The 23,944-nt window shown below is 35.1% G+C and overlaps 1 protein-coding gene across 3 annotated transcripts; it reads right to left on the reverse strand.

Annotated features, from left to right (window-relative positions):
* Window positions 1-1,967: 1,967 nt before the first annotated feature.
* On the reverse strand, window positions 1,968-22,386 carry LOC106123563 (LDL receptor related protein 4). Of its 3 annotated transcripts, none has more exons than XM_013319965.1 (35): window positions 22,235-22,386; window positions 19,025-19,194; window positions 18,498-18,704; window positions 18,266-18,372; window positions 17,886-18,090; window positions 17,482-17,611; window positions 13,389-13,495; window positions 12,907-13,066; window positions 12,505-12,655; window positions 12,102-12,412; window positions 11,640-11,826; window positions 11,389-11,542; window positions 10,958-11,167; window positions 10,456-10,637; window positions 10,211-10,374; window positions 9,953-10,090; window positions 9,772-9,877; window positions 9,540-9,690; window positions 8,978-9,139; window positions 8,619-8,834; window positions 8,211-8,400; window positions 8,046-8,136; window positions 7,809-7,971; window positions 7,591-7,724; window positions 7,356-7,443; window positions 7,177-7,282; window positions 6,788-7,091; window positions 6,302-6,630; window positions 6,089-6,212; window positions 5,915-6,009; window positions 5,536-5,779; window positions 4,948-5,206; window positions 4,403-4,594; window positions 4,151-4,323; window positions 1,968-3,931 (listed from the first exon to the last, which is right to left on the reverse strand). In XM_013319965.1, exons 2-35 carry the CDS (start codon window positions 19,074-19,076, stop codon window positions 3,809-3,811), a joined length of 5,715 nt encoding a protein of 1,904 aa, XP_013175419.1. In that variant the 5' UTR covers window positions 19,077-19,194; window positions 22,235-22,386; the 3' UTR covers window positions 1,968-3,808. The 3 variants fall into 3 exon arrangements, with proteins under 3 accessions (XP_013175419.1, XP_013175417.1, XP_013175418.1); XM_013319963.1 differs by having other exon boundaries at window positions 13,383-13,495; XM_013319964.1 differs by lacking the exon at window positions 22,235-22,386 and adding an exon at window positions 20,349-20,417 and having other exon boundaries at window positions 13,383-13,495.
* Window positions 22,387-23,944: the final 1,558 nt, after the last annotated feature.

A 23,944-nucleotide genomic window follows, 5' to 3' on the forward strand; every position in this document is an offset into this window, starting at 1 on the left:
ATAGATTTAATTATATCATTCCGTATCTATATTTGAATATGCTTTTATTGTAAAGACTACAATTTCATTCCTTATAATTATAATTTCCAACAAGGATCCTATGTATAAGGTTGTAACTCGTTTTTTGGTAATATTTTCTGTTTTTTATATACTTAAAAACATTATTGATTCCTGAAATCAAAATTTGAATACACTTTTACATCGTTAATTAAAACTAAAATGTGTTTTCTGAAAATCGCATTTTTGGAGTTATAACTATATACGCAGGAGCCTCGGTCTGTTTGACACTCTTCAAGTATTATTGTCTACGTATGCATTAGCTGTTCTGTATGTTGTCTGCGATCCTATCTTCTAAGTGTTATATACGTATGTTGACTAGGTGTAATCATTTAAAATATGTACGTGTCTACATTGAATGCTGAATGAAATAAATAATATGTATATTTTAAACATGTTGTTTTACTGTAATAATAAAATAGTGATTTGGAATATAATTAAAGTGACATATGTACCGTTTAAACACATGTTTTCCCACCATGAGCAGATTACCATACGCGACACGATGCACGCAAATTAGCTTAAGTTCGAACATCAATCGCCGTATGTGCTTACCGGACTATTAAAAACCATAGCCGTAGTTTGACGAATAATTCATATATCTCTGTTTAAACTCGACGTATCAATTTATATGCACGGATTACGCCATACATTGGTCCTTCGAGCCGGATCCTTTATAAACTTCGATGATATGCGGTTTTAATTATGCAGGAAATTATAGGAAGCGAGCTGTAGTAATTAGAAATAAAGCCAGGGTGGTAAATAAGTAACGCATAAATATTTGAATAATTTCTATACTTAAAATTTTAATACAATAATAAATCACACAACAGTTTTGACACCTTACTTAAGGAGGTAATGAAGGTGTAAAAACTGTTTATATAATTATCTTTTTAATACTAATGATTGATTAAAAATTAAATAATATTACACGCTAATAAAAAATATTACTGAAAAATTACAAATTTGGCACAAATCGCACGATGATTTAATGAATTTCAATTTATTATTATATTATAAATAAAGAGATTTCGAAAGTTTTGGAAACGCTTTGTGCGCATGATTATTTTGTGCATAAAATGACGAATGTCATTTTTACAAATATTACAAACGACAAAATGAAACTCCCCACATACAAATCGAATTATTCGAAATGATTGCCAACTTCCATCCTCGTACTCAAACCCAAAGTATTTGGTATCACAGCACTCATATTCCCTTCTCTTAAAAGCTATGCATTCAAAGAAATAGTTTATCTTAAAACTAACTCGAAACATTATAAAACATTCGAGTTGTGGCCAGTCCAATTCGATTTTGAAGTTTACATAAAGTTTGAAAACAATTTTTAATATAAAAATTGAATCGTCACAATGAAAAAACCAAAGAAGAATATTGATATTATGCAACGCTCGTAAATTAATTCTGTATCGATGGAATGGATTGATTATTGAAGCGTTAAAACAGTGTATTTTATACACAGCAAATGTAATTTAGTAAAATACGAGGAATAAACTTTGAATGGCGCAACAAACTCTTATTAAATTAAACAATATTGAAGTACACACCGACAAAGTTATCTGGCCCGGTGAGAGGCGTTATTATAGCGATTAGTTCTGTCGTTGTATGTTAAACTTATAGGCATAGAGAATGACACACAAGACATGACAAAACTACCGCAGTACGACAAGGATCTTGTGACACTTTTTTAGCATTGATGAATTGATATAATTAGCCATTGTAATTGTGCCTACCGGGTCAGATAAGTTTGTCAGTCTATACTATAGTTATTTGTTAGTTGTTATATATACACGTGTGTTTATTCAAAATAAACATCAGGACACAAAAATAACCACTAATTTACACATTTTTTTCATTTCAAAATATACCAATCTTTCATCGGTGTATTTAAATAAAAGATTTTATCTATGAAATAGTAATAAATAATTTTGCAGTAATAATTTTGAAAAATATTTGACGGCGATAACAACAGTCTGGTTGAATTGAAGCGGATAAAAATAATTTCTCTGCGCAAATACATTTTGAATCTGTAACCGTTACCAGTCCTAAGTCTACCTTAGATTATATCACCCTGTGAAACTTTACCCGCCCTTTGCGGGCGTCATTAGAACCCTCGATAAAACACAAAGAAAATAATATGATATCCCATAACTGAAGTAATGAGGCAATCTATATTTAGTAGGAAACTCCAAAGCATATTTTTAAAGACATAATTCTAATTAATTACTAAAGGAATGTACTCTGATATGAGACGTGCAATATTCCAACGCATCTGTTCAATCAAATATAAACGAGTTGTGTTTCATCGCATGTTATAAATAAATTATTATTTACAATTCAATATGTCTGACAAAAAATCTTCGTAATTAAAACTAATTATTTACATTGATATCTTATTGTCACCATATTAATTGTGGTGAAGTAAATACTAGAAGCATTAGAGGAAACCGATCAGAAAATAAGACCATTATCTAGTGACGATTATCGATGAGATCCATGATTAAATCAATACCATATATGTTAACTATATTTACCAATACATTTATATAAATATATGTACGTACATTCAGCAAACATACAATTACAGTGATGCGAGGCCGGGATTCCATTCATAGCCCGTCACTAAAGAAATGAACATAAAAAAAATAATCCCAGACCTCAATACATATTATAATCTATGTTTTTTATAAGTTTTAATTTCTCCATGTATCGTGTTCTCGTGAGCCTACGAGAAATGAAACACGGACTTGTACGAAAATAATACAAATTTTATATATTTCATTTAATTCTATGTGTTACACTTATTCTATAAAAAATCATATTTCTGTAACTACGATACTACGTAGGGCGAATGCGAACAATTGAAGCAAAATAATCTAAAGAATTCACCCATTCTAGTATCGTAGAAGTATAAAAAATATAAAAATTAAGAAAATCTAACAACGCCGCAAGATGACATGATTTCGATTTACATTTCGTTCAAATTTTAACGTAAATAACTACAGGAATGCGTTACTCAGTTTTTTTTTAATTAATCTATTTACACATTAATAAAATATCATTTTAGTCTTCTAGACTTACCTAAATTCTACACGATATCCATTTTCTATAAACAATAACAATGTTTAAGATTCATATTCCCGAGGAATGTTCTAAAATCACAAACACTTTCATACATATATAGTTATATGACGGAGTTTCAATACTGACAACAAGGTTGAATCGATATATAAAGTAGGCTAGGACAGATACGTTCCTACAAATTTAGCCTACATTAATTTTTCCAATCAGTTTACAATTAACAATAATCTTACTGTATATATCTACGTATATGTCCATTTTATTGATATTTGGAATTGACGAAATTAGGTGGTGGAATAGGCGCCGCATCTCGTATTTCAAATTAGTTTCCATTAAGTTTTGTTGTATACTCTGTGACTTTAGAGGCGCGTGTTTTTCTTTGTCATCAGCCTGTATAGCGTTTCTAGGAGCTCTAACATTGATTGTAATTGATACACCGCCTGCTCTAAAAACTATGTGTCATTTCTACAACTGTCTATTCCTGGTAATTGAGATCGTTTTTTCGTTAAGATGCCATTACACTCACGTTGAAATCGAAATCTTTGTTACTTAATAGATTTATTGCAATTGTAATTTTAATTAATTAATTCGATTCACATCGTCAATGTGATGGCACCTGGCACCTGGCACCTTGCACCTTACAGGTCCGAGTTCAGGCGAAGGGGTGTAAGGTGACAGGTTCAAAGTCATCGTGCGAGGGTCGGCGGTGCGGCGGCGGCGGCGGTGGCGGTAACAGGCTGGTGCCCTCCGGGATATAGACGTTGGTCACACGTTCCTAATGAAAAAAAATACAATGATCTATTTAATTGATAATTTGTTTCCTAAAATACAGCACACATTGAGGAACTCATATATAAATACTGACACTGGTGTTTTTAAATCTGGCATATAACAATGTTATGTTTATTCGAAACGAATTTTAGATGAAAATTTTCAAAGTCTGCGCTACTATGGTACTTTATCAACAACAGTTACAATAATGTTGCTCACAAACCTGGCTTTTGTCGTACTTGAATATCCCTTGGAACCTGTTACCGCGGCGGTCGACGTCGCTTGGCGCGCTGGTGCCAGCCGCGCAGCTATAGTTGGGATTGTGGAAGGAGATGTGGCCGCCGGACTCACGGTAGTTCTCCTTCAGGTCGCCGCCGCGCCCCGGGTGCAATTTCACTGGAATTAACAGAATTTATTAAGGAATGAGAAATAGAAATCTTAGAATCTTGTCTTAGCAAGACAAATCGTTACTTACCACAAATGACAATAATAGTAAGGGCGCCGAGTACGACGCAGCATCCAAGTACCGCGCCAATTATGATGACACCGACGCTCTTCTCCGGCTGGGGCGTGGGCAACGGCTGCTTAGTCGATACCTCGGTGTCCATGTAGTCGTAGTAGGATGGATAATGAGATGGCATTCTTGTATCGACTCGTAATTTTATTTCTGCAAAAGTAAATTCTCAGTTCAGTTGTAAATATTACTTGCTAAATTCTATAAAATTACTTAAAGTTGTTTTACCAATAAACTAGAAGAATGAATATTAGTATCCCGAATTATATTTTCTTGGAACTATTTTAAGTGTTTATAACTTTGATGCTAAGTTCCAAAGCTGTAGTAACATCCTTACCTTGTTATTGCTTTTGTGGGACTTACTATTTTTAAAGCCTGACCAACAATGTTGTTTTAGAAGCATAAGTGGAGCAACTTTTTTGTTTTTAAATATTAGCGACTGATAGATCGGTAGGCCGCTAGGGAATAAAACTAAAACTTTAATATGAATCGATAAAAAGTATTACCTGCAGTGCAAGGCCGTTCATCTGGTACATTCGGGCAGTCGCATACATAATCTGGTCCTCTAAAGAGACAGAGGTGGCTGCAGCCACCGTTGTCATCTCGGCATGGGTTCCAGCCGCGTTGCTTTTCCGCCGACACCGCTTTGATCTCCATCAATGTGTCCAGTTCTGCGCTAACCGCGGTTACGTTCTTACCAGTTTTCTTGTCGACCCTCATTACCGACTTCTTGAACCAGTCCGTCCAGTAGATGTAATCGTTGAACTGTAGAAAGATTTATTCTTTTCAATGTGTGCCAATTACAGAAACGATGTGTTACTTTAAAACATATACATTTTACACTCTCACAAAATCGCGTAACTTTTCGGATTTTTACCAGAAGTAATTGGTAAATTTTAGGTTTTACCGCTAAATCCTTTTTCATCGTAATTTAGGCTTTAGCAGGAACAGATGTATTTGGTAAATGGCTTATAAAAAACTAATTATTCTATTTATTAATACATGTTATAATTACCTGATTTGGACAAGCTAATTTAGACTAAAAGGTGTTTTCATTTACCTAGCGTTTCTACGTTACTTAGTTATTTACCCACCTGTGTCATTCCGAAAGGATTTTTAGCATGAGGTACTAATTGCACTCTATGTTGTCCATTCAGATCAGATGTATCGATTCTCTGTTTCAAAGCATCGGTCCAATAGAGTCTGCGGTCTTTGAAGTCAATTGTCAGACCATTCGGGAATCCGAGGTCGTGTGTAACGATGGCTTTTCTCTGACTACCGTCTAGCAAAGCTCGCTCGATCAATGGCATCTCGCCCCAATCGCTCCAATAAAGAAATCTACAAATAATATTTTAAAGCTTAAGAAAATTTGTTGATTCACCTTGTTAATTGTTCTTGATTGTCATTTCTAATGCAAACTGTATGATATTGATCAGATGTAATGTCGTAACTTATGAATAATTGTAACATTACCCTTTTGCTGGGAATAACGTAAGGGAACGAGGTTCTGTCAAATTTCTGACCAATGTCTTCCTGCAACTGCCATCTAACCGTGATACCTCCACCACCTAAAATTGAATATTTAATTAGCAAAAATGTTTGCGATTTGTTATCATTTACATGAACAGGATAATGGTACGAAGTTACCTTGTATTCATTATCGGTCCAATACATATTGTTGGCTATCCAGTCAATACCCAAACCGTTCGGAGCAGTCAAGTTTTCTTTGATTATAACATTGGTATCTCTCATGTTTGTCATATTTACAGATCTAAAGACATAATTAAATAATTTAACAAACTTAAAGATACAAATTTTTTGGCTTGTATTAATTTAAACAATTGTCAATATTGAACAAACCTGATCACACTATAACCAACATCAGTAAAGTATATCATTTTTGCTTCCCAATGATAATCAACTGCTACCGTATTTGAGATGTTCTTTACGGGTAGAGTGATATCCCATTGCTCCGGTGTGTCCAAAGACATCATAGTCAAAGTCTTTTTAGTAGCAAACACCAGGAAATTGTCAGGATGAGGTTTGCAGATTTTCGGATTTGATTCAGTGTCGTTTTCGAAAAGTATTCCCGTCGGACAAGCACACGAATAACCTTGAGGAGCACGTAGGCAGAGATGTGAACAGCCTCCGTTATTCTCACCACAAGCGTTAGTAAAAACTTGGTCGCCCTGAAATAGTTTCAAATTGCACCATTTGTAAATCGTCCGTGGAAAAGAATATATTGGTTCTGAGATTTAATTGGTCATTTTTGCTTCATCTAATATCACAGAGATATACTAACAAATTCACTCTAATTTTTATTTTATAAAATAGTTAAATACTAACTTGAACAGCGCGTAGATTCATCAAACCTTCCAAATTCTCTCTGATCTTCAATTGGTTTTCGCCAGTAGTCTTATCGGCTCTATGAAGAGCCTTGGTCTTCCAGTCCGTCCAATAGATGTGTTGGCCTACTATCACTATGCCGTAGGGATAAGGGACTTTGTTCAGAAGGATACGTCGTTCTTTACCATTGAAATTGGAACTCTCTATTGTAAGCATTTTAGCATCATTCCAGTATAAGCGGCCTTCGATTCTATCTATCGCTAAACCGTTGGGCCATTTGATATTGTTATCTATAATGACGTGCCTGTGAAATAAAAGTTTTATGTATAAATGCAAAGCAAGCTGGATTTCATAAGAAGAGATACTGTAAAATAAATTTTCCATTTTACCTGTTTTTACCGTCCATGTCCGCCCGCTCAATTTTAGCCGTTGTTCCCCAGTCTGACCAGAACATATACCCCTGTTCGTAATACAATGCGATGGCTCGAGGAGAATCTGAATAAAACATATTACAATAATTAAAATGAAACCTAACTATACTATTATTCATGCAAAAAATCACACATACCCAATCCAGTCCAAATAAGTAGTTTCCTATTGCTTCCATCTAATTCTGCAACTTCAATGCTATTACGTCCTCCGTCCGTCCAATAAATCTAAATGAAAACACTTTTTAAGTAAACACGTTCTATTCATAGATATTTATTATTATTATATATTTATTATTATTTATTCTACTATCTAATTAAATTAACAGGTTTAAACGTTTTTTAAGTTAGCTAGTTAGTAAGCTAATACCATACCTTTCGTCCAGCGGAGTCAATAGCCATGCCGTCGCACGTACGGATGCCGTGCGAGAAAATCGTCTCAACATTTTGTCCGTGTCTATTCGATCGCTGAATAATTCTTTCGGCCGTATCACTCCAGTAGACCATACCTACGAAATAGTACCGGTTAAGAGAATTATAAAAAATAGACAGCCTGATGACGAAAAAAGGAAGCCGAGTTTTATTAAATTTACCTGTTCTTTGATCGACATCAACACCTAATGTATTCTTGAGGGGAGGCAGCGGCATGACAACATCTACGAGGTAAGGCACATCCAAGGACATAACGCGTATGTCAATACGATGTGCAAAAATCAAATAATTCAACGGACCTTCGGGACATGTTTTTTTATCGTCCTGCGAAATTAATAACGTTACCATTACACTACTATTTTCAAATTCTTCGCTATTATAATTAACAGAATACATACATTTATTTTTATACCCGTCGGACAAGCACAAGATCGACCATTTGGTTTTAATAGGCAAAGATGAGAACAACCACCATTATTTTTCGCACAACTGAAACAATAAAATCATGTTCAGTATAGTTTCTTTAAGCTTTATTTATTGAATGCTGATTCTCTGTAACTTACCGATTGGCTACAAATTTCCTTTCAGTATGAAATACTCTGACATCCATAAGACCATCGATCCCAGCGCCCAGGGTGCGACGATTTTTACCAGTATATTTGTTTGCTGCTTGTATAGATTTCGCTTCCCAATCCGTCCAAAGAACTTCATCGCCGAATAAATCCAATCCAAAGGGATGTGGAATATTTTGAGCTTGAGATACAAAAACAGAAAATAAAGATAATTTTAAGAAGTGGATATTAGATTATGTATTAATTTATGAAAAAATGGGGTCCAGCGAGCAAATTATTGATATTTGACCCCAAATACCCGCAAACAAACATAAAAAATAAGTATGGCATAAAAATTAAACGTTACTTAACCACACATATCTTATGAAATCATCTGTAAAAACTAAATAGTTTTCTTACCAATTAAAACAGTTCGACCAGTCCCGTCAAGATTAGCGTATTCTATTGTTCGGTTTCCGCCATCGCTCCAATAGAGTCGATTATTATCATAATCCACCGCCAGTCCATTCGGCCAGGTCATGTCTCCGAAGAGAATCCTCTTTCGATTGCTACCGTCCATATCAGCACGCTCTATACAAGGAGTCGCACCCCAATCAGACCAATACATAACCCCGCCTAGAAATGTTAAAGATTTTATAACGAAGTTAGCAGTAAATTAAAAAAAAAAGTAGTAAAGTTGGCAATTTACAATTAAGTAAAGTTGTGTCCTTACAAGACCTTTCTTAATTAATAATTTTAATGATAAATTAAAAAAATACCTTTCGGATTTAAAACTATATCTCTTGGCTTGTCAATGTCTTTCCAAGCTAAAAGTCCTCTCATAGTACCATCAGAATTTGCTACTTCAATTCTGTTACTTCCAGAATCGGTCCAATATAACTTATCAGTCAACCAGTCATAAGCTAAGCCCGCCGGTGATACTGTAGAAATAAAAAGTATAAAACAGTGACTTACAAAACGTTACAAATTAATAATGAATTATAAAGTAATAGTAGAAAAGCGTCGGTAGCTCATGGGTTTAAGCACTTGACTTGTATTCTGCAGGTCTTGGGTTTGAATACCGCCATGTACCAATGTGTTATCGATTTTACATATGTACATTTATCCGACGTTCTCACGGTGAAGGAAAACATCGTGATGCAACCTGCACATATCTGAAAAGAAATTCAAAGATGTGTGTGAAGTCAACAAACCGCACAGGGCCAGCGTGGTTGACTATGGCCTAGTCACCCCTGACTTAGCAGGCTTCGAGCCCCTCGGTTTGGACGTATAGTGAGTTGATGATGTTATGAAGTATTAGGGACATTATTAAAGACTTACTAAGGTTAGAAGAAACTATAACTGTTTGATTAGATCCGTTAAGATATGCGCGATTAATTGTATCTTTATCAACGTCAGTCCAAAATATTGTATTCGTATTGTGATCCCAATCCATAGCTACGCCATATTTTACATTTTCTAATGGAATAACCTGTACAATATAAACATATAAGTTTTCATACACAAATAACAAGAGTTGACTAATTAAATTATTAAATTAAATACAACTTACGGCATCCAATGAATCTATTTGCTTGCGAGGATTCAATAGTTTAAGTCTTATATTTTTCTTACTAACATATAACAGGAGTTTCTCCGGGGTGTCTTCACAGGTGCGGCTGGATAAATTAAAAATAAAATAATTTAATATAGAAAGAGTATTATTGCGAAAGGCAGAATAAAATAAATATTACCCATCAGATTTTAAATTGAATCCGGCGGGACACCGACATGAGTAATCGATGCTGTTGGGGAGACAGAGGTGGGAACAACCTCCGTTGTCATTACCACAACGATTTCTGTACGTACGAATTTGCCGCATTGGATGGTAGCTATAAAGAGAAAAATAAATATAGAACAACCTTACACAAAAAGTAATTTTTATTGATATTTTAATTCTAATCTAAAATCAGTAGTAAGTTATAATTTTAGTTACATGCATTCAGTCCTACCTGTGGATATCCATAGGAGCAGTAGGACTGGCATGTACAGTTTGTATTCCCTTTCCAGTATATTTATTAACCGTTGATATGCTCTTTGTGTGCCAGTCTGTCCAATAAACTGCGTCCTCAAATACCGTCAAAGCAAATGGATGTGGTAGACCTTTGTTAGTTACCTGTATGATACATAAATGGATTTCATTCTAAGTATTTTACTACCAACTAATTGTTTTTGTAAATATCAAAGTCACCCTTACCCTTTTCCTATCCTTTCCATCGAAAGACGCTTTCTCTATGACGTGGTGTCTCGCATCTGCCCAGTATATTTTAGATTCTACGTAATCTATCGTAAGTCCATTAGGCCAAAATATGTTGTCAAAGATTATACTCCGTCTTCTTTTACCATCCATGTCAGTCCTTTCTATTTTTGGGTTTGGACCTGTAAGTATTGAAAGGGGTAGTGAGTAACTTAAGTTTTTTTTTTGGGCGGCGCTATGCCGCCCTCTCGTTCCCCCTGGCATGTTGTGGCCAGAGACTTTGGTTACTTTTTTAAATTATTCACAAAATTCTTACACTAGTTGCTTATAAATTAATACATTTTTACTTACTGCTAATTTAAAACTTAATACTATACAGTTAAAAAAAATACTTAAAATTTAATATTACTATTTACATTTTAAAATTTCTTAAATAAAATGAGTAACTTAAGTTAGCCTAAATCGTAAATTCGATTTTATGGTATTTGAAGCATTATCTTACCCCAGTCAGTCCAAAAAACCAAAGCGTCTCCGGGATGCACAGCAATAGCTCGAGGTTTGTCCAAGTCAGTAGCAGTTAACACCGCTCGCTTCATACCATCTAACGTCGCAACCTCGACCCTTCTGTTGCCCGAATCAGTCCAAAACAGCAAATTGTGTATCCAATCCAAGGCCAGGCCACCTGGCGTTTCTAATCCCCATTTTATTACATCTAAAAATATAGGAGCATGTATTTAAAACTTTATTCTTAATTATGTGATCTGATTCAAACTCAAATACACTGGGAAATATTGAGTTTCGGGAATGTGCAACAAAAGATAAAATATTATATAAAGTACCGACTACAAGATTATTATTTACTACTTACTCTACAAATTTTATCACAAGAAAAACTAATAATACACTAGAATCGTAAAATTATAGTTCTTTTACCTGACATTGTATTGTTAATCAATTCAACAACTCTTATTACTTTCATGTTGTTCTCTGACCAGAAAATGAGTTGCTTTTCGTAATGATAATCCAGACAGACTGCGTTATGGAGTCCTTTTATCACTGGCTCGTAATTTTCACCAGTTAACCAAACCTGGGCAAATAATTGCATAGATATTAATGGATATTACTTCACAAAATGTTATACAGTAAAAAATAGACACGTCAAAAATGCAAGGTTTAAATATTACCTTTCGTATGCCAATTCTATTGGTGAACAGCAGTGTGGGTGACTCGCCAATAGGTTTGCAGGAGCGGGCGTCAGGGCGCAGAACATAGCCCGTCATGCAGCCGCATGTGAAACTGCCCGGAGTGTTGGAGCACGTCTGTGAGCACACTGGGTCCTGCTCGAACATGCACTCGTCGATGTCGTGGCAACTGTTAATATTATGAACTTGTTTAAATCTTTGCTCATCAATCTATTAACTTATTAGGGCTTGCAATAAGGGATGATAAACCAATTTAAGGAAATTTCGAACTTAAACCGTCGCAGGCAAAGCACATTGAGTTATCTATAGTATCTATTGTTCGTTAATTTAATCTTTAACGTCATCAAGTCTTTTTAATACACCATACATACAAAAGGAAGAATAAAAAATAGTCCAATAGTCTTGACTAGATTATTTGGTATAGTCGAATTCTTTTTATTTTACCTGTAACCATCCTCAGCTAATAAGTATCCCAACGGACAAGTGCAGGCAGGTTGTCCATCGTGTGTGGTGATGCATAGCTTTTCGCAATGATCATTAGGTGTGCAGGTGCGCTTGGTTGGACAGTTCTCCTCATCGTCTCCTTTAGGGCAGTCTCTCATGCCGTCACACACGTGCTTCTTGTTCACACAATTCCTGAATACGGAACTGTACATCGACTTACACATGTACTGATCTTGTTCGCAAGACACTTCGCAATTGGTCTCGTCTTCGCCGTTAGTGCAGTCGCTGACGCCGTCGCATAGCCATGTTTTCTGTTTTGTGAAATAATTTCATCACTTATTAACCAAAAACTAAATGCTCTATGTTCTATGAAATTGCATATGTAGAACAATCTTTCACTGACCAGAATACACCTGCGATCAGCACACGTATATTCGTCAACTGTGCAGTTCTTACGGCCGTATGGTTCGCAGGCTGCCTCGTCGTCGCCGTCTGCACAGTCACGTTGCCCGTCGCACCGCCACCGGTCAGGGATGCACTTTCCGTCTGTGCATCTTCAAATACAACGGTAAAATTAAAAAATAAGTCAGAACGCAGGAGACACAAGCGGTTATCTGCATTTTTGTTGCGGTAATTGTTGGGTACATCATACTAAGGATAAAGTCACACCAGATGACTTGCATACTTTTTATATTGTATAAAACATCAGAAGGAAATTATTGTGTTGTAATTATTAGCAAGAATACATGGAATATATGAGAGGCAGTGAGATTTCCGTGACGTAGATAAGTTCGTATAATCTTACTTGAACTCTCCAGTATTACAAGTGCCGGGTAGTGTGGGACAAGCGTCTTCATCAGTCCAGTCGCCGCAGTCGTTGTCGCCATCACATTGGAATTCTTTTCTAACACAATTGTTGTTGTTGCACTGGAACTCGTTTTCCCCGCATTGAAGAAATTCTAGGTCTGTGATAATTTATATTAGTTAGCGTTTGCTTAAATTTTAAATTAATTATCAAAGAAATTTACATGAAAGCTTTCGATGGACAATAGTCGCTTGATATATTTAAATGCATGACCTCATGTTTCACAGTTGCAATTCTTAACCATTTACAAGCCGTATTGACTTGACTATATTTTATGAAATCGCTAAGTTTTTATGAAACATTTAACTAAGTTATCATCCTCATTTGTGAAGAATAAAACAGAATCTATCAAGATTTTTTTCATTTGGTAATATTTAAATTAAAGGTTCCGAGGGCACAAAAAAATGATAAAAGACCATTACGGCATTCAGCTTCATCGGAGTTGTCAGGGCAATCGGGTTCCCTGTCGCAGCGCCAGTGTTTGGCGAGGCACTCCCCAGTGCCGCATCTGAATTGTTTCTCACTGCATCTGTACAACATTTACATTGTCAACCGAATAACTTATAAACCACGATGACTGAATATATCGCTTCGGGGGAAGTACAAATTACAAGACACTTCAGTCTTAAAAATCGGTCAATATTTTTAAATTACAGGAGTTGCCAATAGCATATATGTACTAGCACCTATACTAATATTATTATATAAAGGGGAAGAGTTTGTTTGTTTAAACGCGCTAATGTAAGGAACTACTGGTCAGATTTCAAAAATTCTTTTTTTGTTGGATAGTCCATTTATAGAGGAAGGCTTTAAGCTATATAACATTACGCTGCAACCAATAGGAGCGAAGCGTCAGTGAGAAATATTGCAAAAACGGAGAAAATTAAGATAATCGCGATAGTGTTTCCGACAACCACGCGAATGAAGTCGCGGGCACAGCTAGTATATGAATACATAGTCACTAAGAACATTACTCATCAATCAGTTCGTGTTACATATTAGTCAAAGGTCACGGTTGTCGGGTTTGAGTTGGCACATCCTGTCAGATCAAGAGTTGTCGCATTACCATTAGAATAGACAAAGTGTAAGTACAGGAAGTCTGATGTTATCAATTGGTGTATTAGTTGTGCATACAATTCAATGAATTGTTTTTATTATTTAATTGTAATTTAAATTTAGAAAACGACAAGTAAGAAAACAACAGTAGTAAATAGGCAACATAGAAACAGTACCGCGATATATAAAATCACGAAGTTCTTTAAAATAACTACCTATTTATGTTTAAACTCTTTATTAAAATATGTTTCTATGTAAAGATCGTCGAAAAATATTAAATATTTTGGTAAAAATCCATTTTTTTAATTCTGTCCATCCGCAAGGCCACGTTTCTTCAGGTTAATCTCTAAAACTCTAGACTTTTGATATATCTTTTACTCGATGATTCATGCAGGAGTAACTATGTTTTTTAAGTCAGCGCTGACAAAGTCGCAGGCAACCGTTAGTTATAATCATCATTATCATCAGCTCACTATACGTCCCCACCGAGGGGCTCGGGGCCCTAAGTTAAGGGTGATTAGGCCATAGTGAACCACGCTGGCCAAGTGCGGGTTGGTTGACTTGGTTGACCCCCCTTTTTTTTTTTGAATTTCTTCTCAGATATATGCAGGTTGCATCACGATGTTTTCCTTCACCGTAAGAAAGTCGGATAAATGTACATATGTAAATCGTAAATCGAAAAACACATTGGTACATGGCGGCATTCGAACCAAGGATCTGCAGATTGCAAGTCAAGTGCTTGACCACTGAGCCACCGACGCTCCATTAATAATAATATAAAAGCTTATTATCATAAAGAAATTGATCTCAGAGCTCAATATGAAGCAAGTAAAAATATAAAATATCTAAAAATAACTCCTTTCATAAGTAAAACTCTGAGAATAAAATTACAATACATTATTATTATCGGTAGCATATTTAATGCGTTGAATCCTGACTCCAGTATTTTAGAAACATGAAACAATTTCATGTTAATATTAAAATAACATCGAAATGTATATATGTTATTACAAAGTTATCCCAGATACATTTTGTACTTAATATTTTTCTCTGTATACATAATTTATGACACAAAATAGCCACAATTCTAGACCTAAAGATTGTAGATATTTAGTAGTAAGTATTGAATTATAAATCCTATGATCTTACTAGCAACATTAAAAACGAATTGTCATTTCTTTAGAATCAATTAAATTCTTTATCACTGTACTGTCTTAATTGTCCTTTATACGACATAATCAATAGTGACCTACTTTGGACTAAGGAATAATTTTTATATATATCTAAATATATCAATAGCAATTAGTTACATAATAAATACGATACCGCTACAATTGCTAATATGCTCGGCTGTATGAACGAGTCGCCTACGGAAGTCGGCTATATCAGGGCAGTGCGCGGGCCGAGCGGGCGCGTGGGCGCGTTCCTATGGCGCCCGCTCACCCCGAATACCCTGGCTCACCCCTCCTCCGCAGCCCCGCGACCGCCTGCGCGCCTCCCACTTCGCCAGTATTGATCCCCTAGTTCGCAAGCCCCCGCACAAACTCAACGAGCGAAAAAAGCCAGCCGAGATCCGCTGTATGCAATTTCAGTTTTGCTTACAGAATTTGCTATTACTCTAAAAGATTATTTTAATTAACAACGTTTTAAAACTATGTAAAATTTATAACTACTATTATATCATAGACTGTATCGAGTGAAAATTTTCGATTTTTGTATAAACATGTTTCATCCGTTTGGGAATGAATTTCCAAAAACTGTCGTAATGCTCGCCTAAAAAGTGAAAGATAATTATGTCCAAAACTAGCTGACGCCCGCGACTCCGTCCGCGATGAATTAAAAAATAACATAATTAGTAGCCCATGTTTTCTTCCAGACTATGTTCTATATCTATGCCAAATTTTATCGAGATCCGTTCACCCGTTCTGGAGATACCTTCAAACATTCATCCGTCCATCTAAACATTCGCATTTATAATATTGGTAAGAAGTAAGTAACCCTCATGGATAACGTGAAATTCTAACGAGACTAAAAATAGCGTAGACTGTATTTATATCCATCTATACCTCATTAAATCAGATGGAGCAACTTAAGACGCGGTGAGCACTCACTCTCTCCATACTTGACACTAATCTTTTTGACACGAACATACTCTAGTTGATACTCAATTATTGTACTCATTTATACTGCCATTGATGAAATAAACAGACATTATTGACATTATAATACGTGTCTTCCCAGAATTAAGCTTCTTCCTTCTTTTATCCCTACAACATCAATAGCGTTGGATACCTTTGTTGTGCTTCGGGGCTTTTGTAACAGCATTATAGCGTGTTGTAGAGTTGTGGATCATTAATTTCTACCTGACCAATTTAACTTACACCCATTTCTATAATTTTTAATTTTGTTGTTCTAACATTCTAAAATCTACGTTCTTTACAATCGACACGTAAACATCAGATATTTATAAGTTTTTCGCCTTGAAATAAATAAGTAAATATGCACTAATTTAATAAATATTGAAATGCGTCAAACGCAGTCACTTTCAAAGCGTAACCTCTGCAACTCGAACACTTATCATTTGCGATGTTAATTTATTAGTGCGTGAAGTGACACGTGTCTCTAACACGTGGGGATCCGTGCGACAGCTGGGGGACCCTCAGTGCAATTCATTTCAAGTGTACTGTACTTATCCTTAGTTGACTTCCTAGAACTACTAGCGACTGCCTCCGAATTCGTCTGCGCGGACATAAAAGGAAAGAAATAACCTACTCTAAAAAGTTACTCCCGCGTAATTAAAAAAGGCTTATTTTTACAATACTTCTCCACACATTACTTCCAGTTAAGTCCCATCAAAATCGGTCCAGCTGTTTCGGAGATAACTCCGAACAAACTCGGACTTGCAGGAAGACAGACAGACAAACAAAAATGTAAAAAATTGGATTTTAGTTAAAAGTAACGCAAATATACCACGTCCGTAAACTAAGATTTTTTCGATATTACACACAGATATTCCAATGTAACTATGAAAAACGAAGTAAAAGTTCCAAAAAAATAGTAGGTTGTGAAACGAAGTAGGTTGTATGTGACTCATCAGTGCATATGATGATTTACACGCGCCATCGTGACCTCATCAGCGCCAGCGGAGCGTCGACAACTAGGGGAGAGCAGAGCCCATTAAATGCAATTCCAAGTACTCTAAAGTGTGAACAAGATCATTCGTCTCCCCTGCAGACCCTCATTAAAGTATTCCTAAAAGAAATTACTGCATAGAACATATCGATGAAAATGACTGAAATTTTAACAACACAGTCGTTTTTGTTTTTAGCTGTGTCTCCTTTATTAATTGTAATAAATGCCTAACATGAAATTTCTGATATCCTGTAAAAGACATGCCAGTTATGAGAAAAAATGTTCTAAATGGAAATGTACTTTGAAAAAGGAAAAGTTGGTACTCACTTGCCCTTAGGACAGTTCATTTCGTCAGAGTTGTCGCGACAGTCGTTGTCGCCATCGCACGCCCAATCCTTGTGGATACAGAGGCCATTCGTGCAGGTGAACTTGTCCACGGTACAGTTAAGAGTGCCATCTGTTGACGAACAGGTAGAAATTTATGTTAATTATTTATCGTCCGTACTGGATAAATGTGCAATGTGCTTTCATCGTTTTAAATTACCTTGTTGTACAAATCATTTAATATTCAAAGATTAACTATTTATTATTTAATAGTGTCTTGTTTCCATTAAATAGGCCAAATTGCATGCACATTGATGGTTACTTAGTGTTTTAAATAACAAAGAGGTCACTTAATATAAAGCAGACTATTTCTTTCTTTACTTCCATTGAATCTTTAAAAAATGTACCGCAGTGTGTTTCATCAGAGAAGTCTCCGCAGTCGTTGTCGCCGTCGCAGAGCCATGTCAGCGCGATGCAGACGCCGGTAGCGTGGCACAGGGTGCGGTTGTCGCTTTCGTCGCACGCGCGTGCGCAGCCCTGCTCGTCTTCTGCCTCAGCACACTCGGCGATGCCGTCGCAACGTTTCTCCATTGGGATGCAGGTGCATGATACCTGTACCATAAATAACTATATTTATGGTAAAAGAAAAAGAAAATACTACTTTTCCCCATTTCAATAAGGTAAAGGTGAAATGGGGAAAGCTGAACTGATGTTCAAATTCATTGTAGAATCATCATATTGAATATGACGAGTCTTTGTATCAGTATCGGATGTTACCAAATATTACCTGACAAGAGAAATGATCTGCAGGACAGGGATGGTTGCAGTCGCCGTCATCAGCGTCGTCATCGAAGTCTTCCGCGATAACGTCAGAATCGATGGCCACGTGACGATCTAAACAAATAAATAATTATTACTGCCTGCGATCAAGTCTAATCGTATTAGAATTTGGAGATATATTGCCATTTCTTTTCCGAATTGTAAATTAATTATACTTTACGTGAGCTGTTTGTACTCACGATGCCAGGAGTCAACTCGCGTGTAAGGGCTGTGAGGTCGGAAACCGGGCGGCTGCAGACCCGGCGCTATGCCGACTGCGGGCTGGTAAGGTGCCTGGTAGGGCGGCACGTAAGGCGGTACGCGGCCCACGGAGCGTGTGTCCGCCGGATCAGCTGTCGCGTTTGCCGGCCGTGGTTGAGCCAGCGGTGCAGCTTCTTCACCGCATGCTAATACACACAAATCATTAGGTAACTTATTATAGGAAATTAAAAGACTAAACAAAGAAATTACTGTCGTTACCGATTAATCGTATAAACATCGTAATGATGAAAATAGCAGCCGTTCGAGTCGTTGTATTTTAAAAGGAAGCAAATTAATCCTAGTTCAGTGCTCTATATAAATAAGTTATACAGATTATATCTGTTACTGTCCTGTCACGTGTACATTAAAGCCAAGCGTCTAGCATGCGAACAAATTAGTTACTTGACAATTTATATGGGTTTTTTTTTTCATTTTTAATTGAACTGGCAACAATAGAACAACGTACCGTATATGAATATAAGGGCGGAATAGGTAACGTAGAGTATCTTGAGCGACATTGTTGCTGTGAGGTATCGTTATATCTGGTAAGAGGCGAGGCGTGTAGGCGGTCTAGGTGACCTGCGCGGTGCTGCGCGACACAGACCCACGGAGCTGCATGACGACAAGTTACTTCACCTGTAACAAAATCGAATTTAAATTAAGACAATTAAAACAAAAATTCTTTATAACTACTTAAAATAGCAATATAATAATCAACTTTAAATTGTGTTCCTAAAACAGCTAGGTATATATAGTATACATAAAGACAATACACCTATTTATTTATAAATTTTAAAAATACAAAATGTATGTCAATTATCGAAATATTCTATGGTTATTTTTTAATAAAAATACATATAACTACGAAATATCATGAAAATAATTTTAATGAGTTATGAAAATTTAAGGTCGAGTGAAAACTGACGCGCAATTTTTACAACACGGATACTAATCAAGCAAAGTATTTCCTTTGACATCCAAAACCTTTTAAACATTGCTAACAAAGCACATGAACACGTGAAGTTGAAAGCTCTCTTGCATCCTATCAAAAAGGGGACCAAAACAAAGGCTTTCAAGCAGTGCAGTCAATTAGTTCAATGCAAGGATGACGGGGTGTTTACTGACACGGCAAAATCATGACAAAGTATGTTCCGACGTATCGGGAGCCCAATTATCTTATGTGCCATTAAAAATAAGCTCTTTAGTAACTAGCTAACTGACAAAAATGAATATCCGTATAAACTTAATGGACTATTACAATAAAATTAAATTACAATTAATGGGTATTGTAGAATTAAAAGAGACTTAGGTAATTATGCCAAAAAAATTTTAGAACAATTATACGGTATTTACCATTGGCCCGATCGACCCTATGGGATTCTTTTGCCATTGGACCGATCTCAATCGCATTTTTTAAAAAATCTCCACACAACACCCAATGATATAAATTGTTCACACATGCTGTATTAATCAAGCGAATAGTTAAGGTGTAGAATAATACTCTATTTATTTATATTGTAATCAACAAAACTAAACTAACTTGCTAAATGACTGACATGAAATACGACTAAAATTAATTGGTCGATTATGTTCTACCTTATTAAAAAAAACCAACAGTAAACAATAATGCCTATCGACTTATTTCCATATTAAATTGCTACAAAAAGTTATATGTGTCATTATATATTATGTGTTTAACAAATAATATTTATTAAAGACATTAAATAATGAATTGCAGATAAACTTTAATACAATACAAAATTAAGATAACAAATATATACTGTACGCACCAAAGATAAGAAAATGATCCCCACTTCTATGAATGTCAAACGATACCAAAGCGTAGACTGCAACGTTTCTCAACTGATATATATAACACTGGTCAGCTACAAGAAAGTCCTTATAGACGCCATATTGAAAAAAAAAACATTCAAACTCTCAAAACGCATGCGCCGCGCACTGCCAACTTTACGAGCGACTTGTTGATTCGCTTTTCATTCACTACGCACCATCCCGCGCATTCTACGCAGTTATCCCTAGAAGAAATATCTAGGTCTTTTATCACACAACCTTAAATATATCACAAACAGGACGAACCACCCGATGTAAAGAGTCATCTCTACAAACACTACGACCCATTCAACGAAAAGAGCCTCTTGTGATATCTTTTAATATCTTTCAGTCAGACAATTATACGTAAAATTAACAATAATTATTGAACTTTTAATAAAAAATAATTACTATGAAAATTCTTACGTACAAAAGATATATAAAAATTTAAAAGCACTTACTAACAATGCTAGTTAATGAGATTAACTTGCAATATTCTATTACATTGTTACTGTTTTCTATCTTCTATTAAACTTTATAACACTTCAATATTAGACTAAACTACTTATAGGTTAACATTTGTTATAAATAACAAAATTTGTTATACAAATTAGGTAGTCGCTTACCACCACGACTTAGCGACTTAGCTTAGCGACCACCTAATTTCGCCAAAATGGCGAAGCGACCGCTGTCCATATCCATCCGCATTTGCAGATGTTTTGTGCAGAGGAAAAAACACATAGAAAGCGGACATTTCCCCTACCTATGTGTTTCCTCTTCTGCCAATTGCAAGATAAGTTGAATTTCAAATACGAAGTTCATTATAATATATAGCTATTTATGTTCATAAATCGCTATTAGGTAATGAAGACATTCTGAAGATTAAGCTAGCGTATATGAAACACTGGGATTTTGAATTTATACAAATTTATTTTATATTCTTTTTTTATTTTACTCTCACAAGATGAAAGACGCTCATATTATTATTTAATAGAATTTATGTTCTTTAAGTAACGAATACTTATGAAAACTTATCAATAACAAGTATGTATTAAAGTAACTGGCATAAATTGATTCGTGTCAGGCTCAGTTTATTTTTAGACCGCACCCGCCTCCACAGGGATAGGTACCTTATTAAGATTATAAAGTCGTAGTCGCTATGTGCTTATATTCTATGGTTTGATATATAAAAATATGATAAAATACATCAAATTACAACTAATAAAAAATAAGCACTCTTAACTATTTTAAAATAATAAATAAAACATTGAACAAAACACTTTCATGTACAAAAATGTTCGTATTTTTAATTTAATCCTACCTTACTTCATCTTTTACTATGACTTTTTCTATCACGTTTGAGTCAAACTAAGCATCGATAAAATAAGTTTAAAATAAACACTGTGTATTTATTGAGAATTATAAAAATCACAGCACGACAATATTTGCAGAGTACCTATGAAAATTCAACGATCAATACGGGAGGGGGAGACGTGCGCGATCGCCTACGCCCGCCCCCGCGCGTCTTCCAACCCCGCCCGCCCTTGCTCCCTCAGCTCATGAAACACCGAAACCTAACACCGCTGCCGCCCACGTCTTAGCCAACTATATTATCTACGACGTCAACAGGAAAATATTGAAAGAAATCACTACTTGTGTCGTAACTTACCCATTAAGATAATACGTAGATTTTGAATGTTTCCATTTTAGCATTTTTATAGAAAACTATTCAATGTTAAAATGTTAAATAGATGATGATTCTATTTAGTTATCTCAGTACTTAGTATTGAAAAAGAATGAAATGAAATAAGTCATATATATTAATAAAAAATGTAAAAAAAATTACCTTAATTTTTCAATTTCATTTTCACTAACACGGTAAATCACAATGTAATCAAATGTGTCTAAACACGTTAAACAGTCACATAAGATGTATCATGTAAATACTTTACATTGAAAAACTATATTTTTTTTATTGGCGAGAGCTCACGAGATGTGTTCTCGTCGCCCGCTCGGCTGGGTACTAGGTTATCTGGAAGGCGCCCCGTCCTTTCCCTTCCCCCCGTCTCACGCGAGCCCCGCGCAGTCTGTCGGCGATGAATGGAGAACTCCCACCCCTCCATACCTATATAACTCCCTTAACTCGCCTACATTTGTATCAGCTACTCAGAATAACACTCGATGGAAATAGACGAATTGCTTATAAATATAGTGGTATAAATTTTACATCTTAAACCTACCCACGACTAACTGTTATTCACTTTTCATTCCCGACATATAAAGGTCACATAGACACTTTGTTTAGTTTTATTTTAATTTTATTAAGTCGATTCCAATAATTTGATCTGGACAAAAAATATTATAGTTACTTAAGTAGTTTTTGTGATAAAAACTGTATTAACATCAATTGTCATCCATTTAGTGTGATAAAAATTGATGTAAAATTTATTTTACTTTATCTACTTTATAGTTATAATTTACTAATAATGAACAAATTAAGAGATTAAAAAATAGGTGATAAATTACCCAATTTACATCAAATAAAATTATTCACAAAAACGTAAAAACATTCAAAAAGAAAATTTATTGTGAAGGTACCATTTAAGACCATAAAAATAGAACAGTCGAGATCAACGACATCCCGTATTATTATCAAAAACGTGAAGCATTTGTAATATAATGAAACAGGCCGGAGCTCTACGAATAAGGCTACGCTGTTTTCGAGATTGTTTTTAAATTCTCACATAGATGTCGCTATTAATATACTCTCATACCCCTGCTGATTTTTTAAAAGGTTGAAGATTTTATACATATTTTTAAAAGCTACTTTATACTACAGTACGCTAACGAGATAACAAAGTGTCAGATAAAAATATTTCATGTTAGGCAAGTTAATATTTAACAATAATTATTCAACAGTTTCAAGTAACTCAAAAGTTTTATTCTTTGGTTCACTTGTTTATTCGCAAGACTTTTCTACAAACAGAGTATTGTTGCCAGTCTCTAACAAGTTTAAACAGAACCATAAACACTTGACATTGGACCAATCCGATGAGGGTGAGCCATAAACAAGAAACAGAACAGAACAAAATTTATATTTAAAAACAAAGAAAAAGTCTTTTACAATCATATTTATTTTTACACTTAAATTTATAGTAACTTTGGCTCCCATGAATTGATAATACTTCAATTTCAACTTAAATACAGGACATGATTATATACAATGAATCATTTTACATTTTAAAACTTCAACATACTTTGTTTTTTTTTTACTTGTACATGAAGTTAAAATATTTTATTTTCTACGATAAGTAACACGTGTACCTACGATATAGCTTTGCCTAATAGGTTCTCTCATTTACAATCTCACTAATTTAGGTAGATTGCGAATTATATGGATAAGCTTAGAAGGAAAAAATATTGACAAATTATAAGTTTTTGATCCCATATGTAAATAGATATACTTAATTTTACAGCGAACAATTCTTTGTATCTAACATAAATATCTAAATACCTATTGAACTGACCTACTCTGAAATATTGCATTTCCTTTTAT

Source organism: Papilio xuthus, unplaced genomic scaffold (assembly GCF_000836235.2).
Source record: "Papilio xuthus unplaced genomic scaffold, Pxut_1.1 DF826115.1, whole genome shotgun sequence".
NCBI lineage: Eukaryota > Metazoa > Arthropoda > Insecta > Lepidoptera > Papilionidae > Papilio > Papilio xuthus.

What these genes read in the sequence shown, in the direction of transcription:
- LOC106123563 (XM_013319963.1), bottom strand. Translation starts at nt 19,076, where the DNA reads ATGTCGCTCAAGATACTCTACGTTACCTATTCCGCCCTTATATTCATA. An exon ending in TATAGTTTTAAATCCGAAAG is followed by an intron (nt 8,835 to 8,977) that starts GTATTTTTTTAA and finishes TAACATTTCTAG; the next exon opens with GCGGGGTTATGTATTGGTCT. An exon ending in ACGTTATTCCCAGCAAAAGG is followed by an intron (nt 5,780 to 5,914) that starts GTAATGTTACAA and finishes TATTATTTGTAG; the next exon opens with ATTTCTTTATTGGAGCGATT.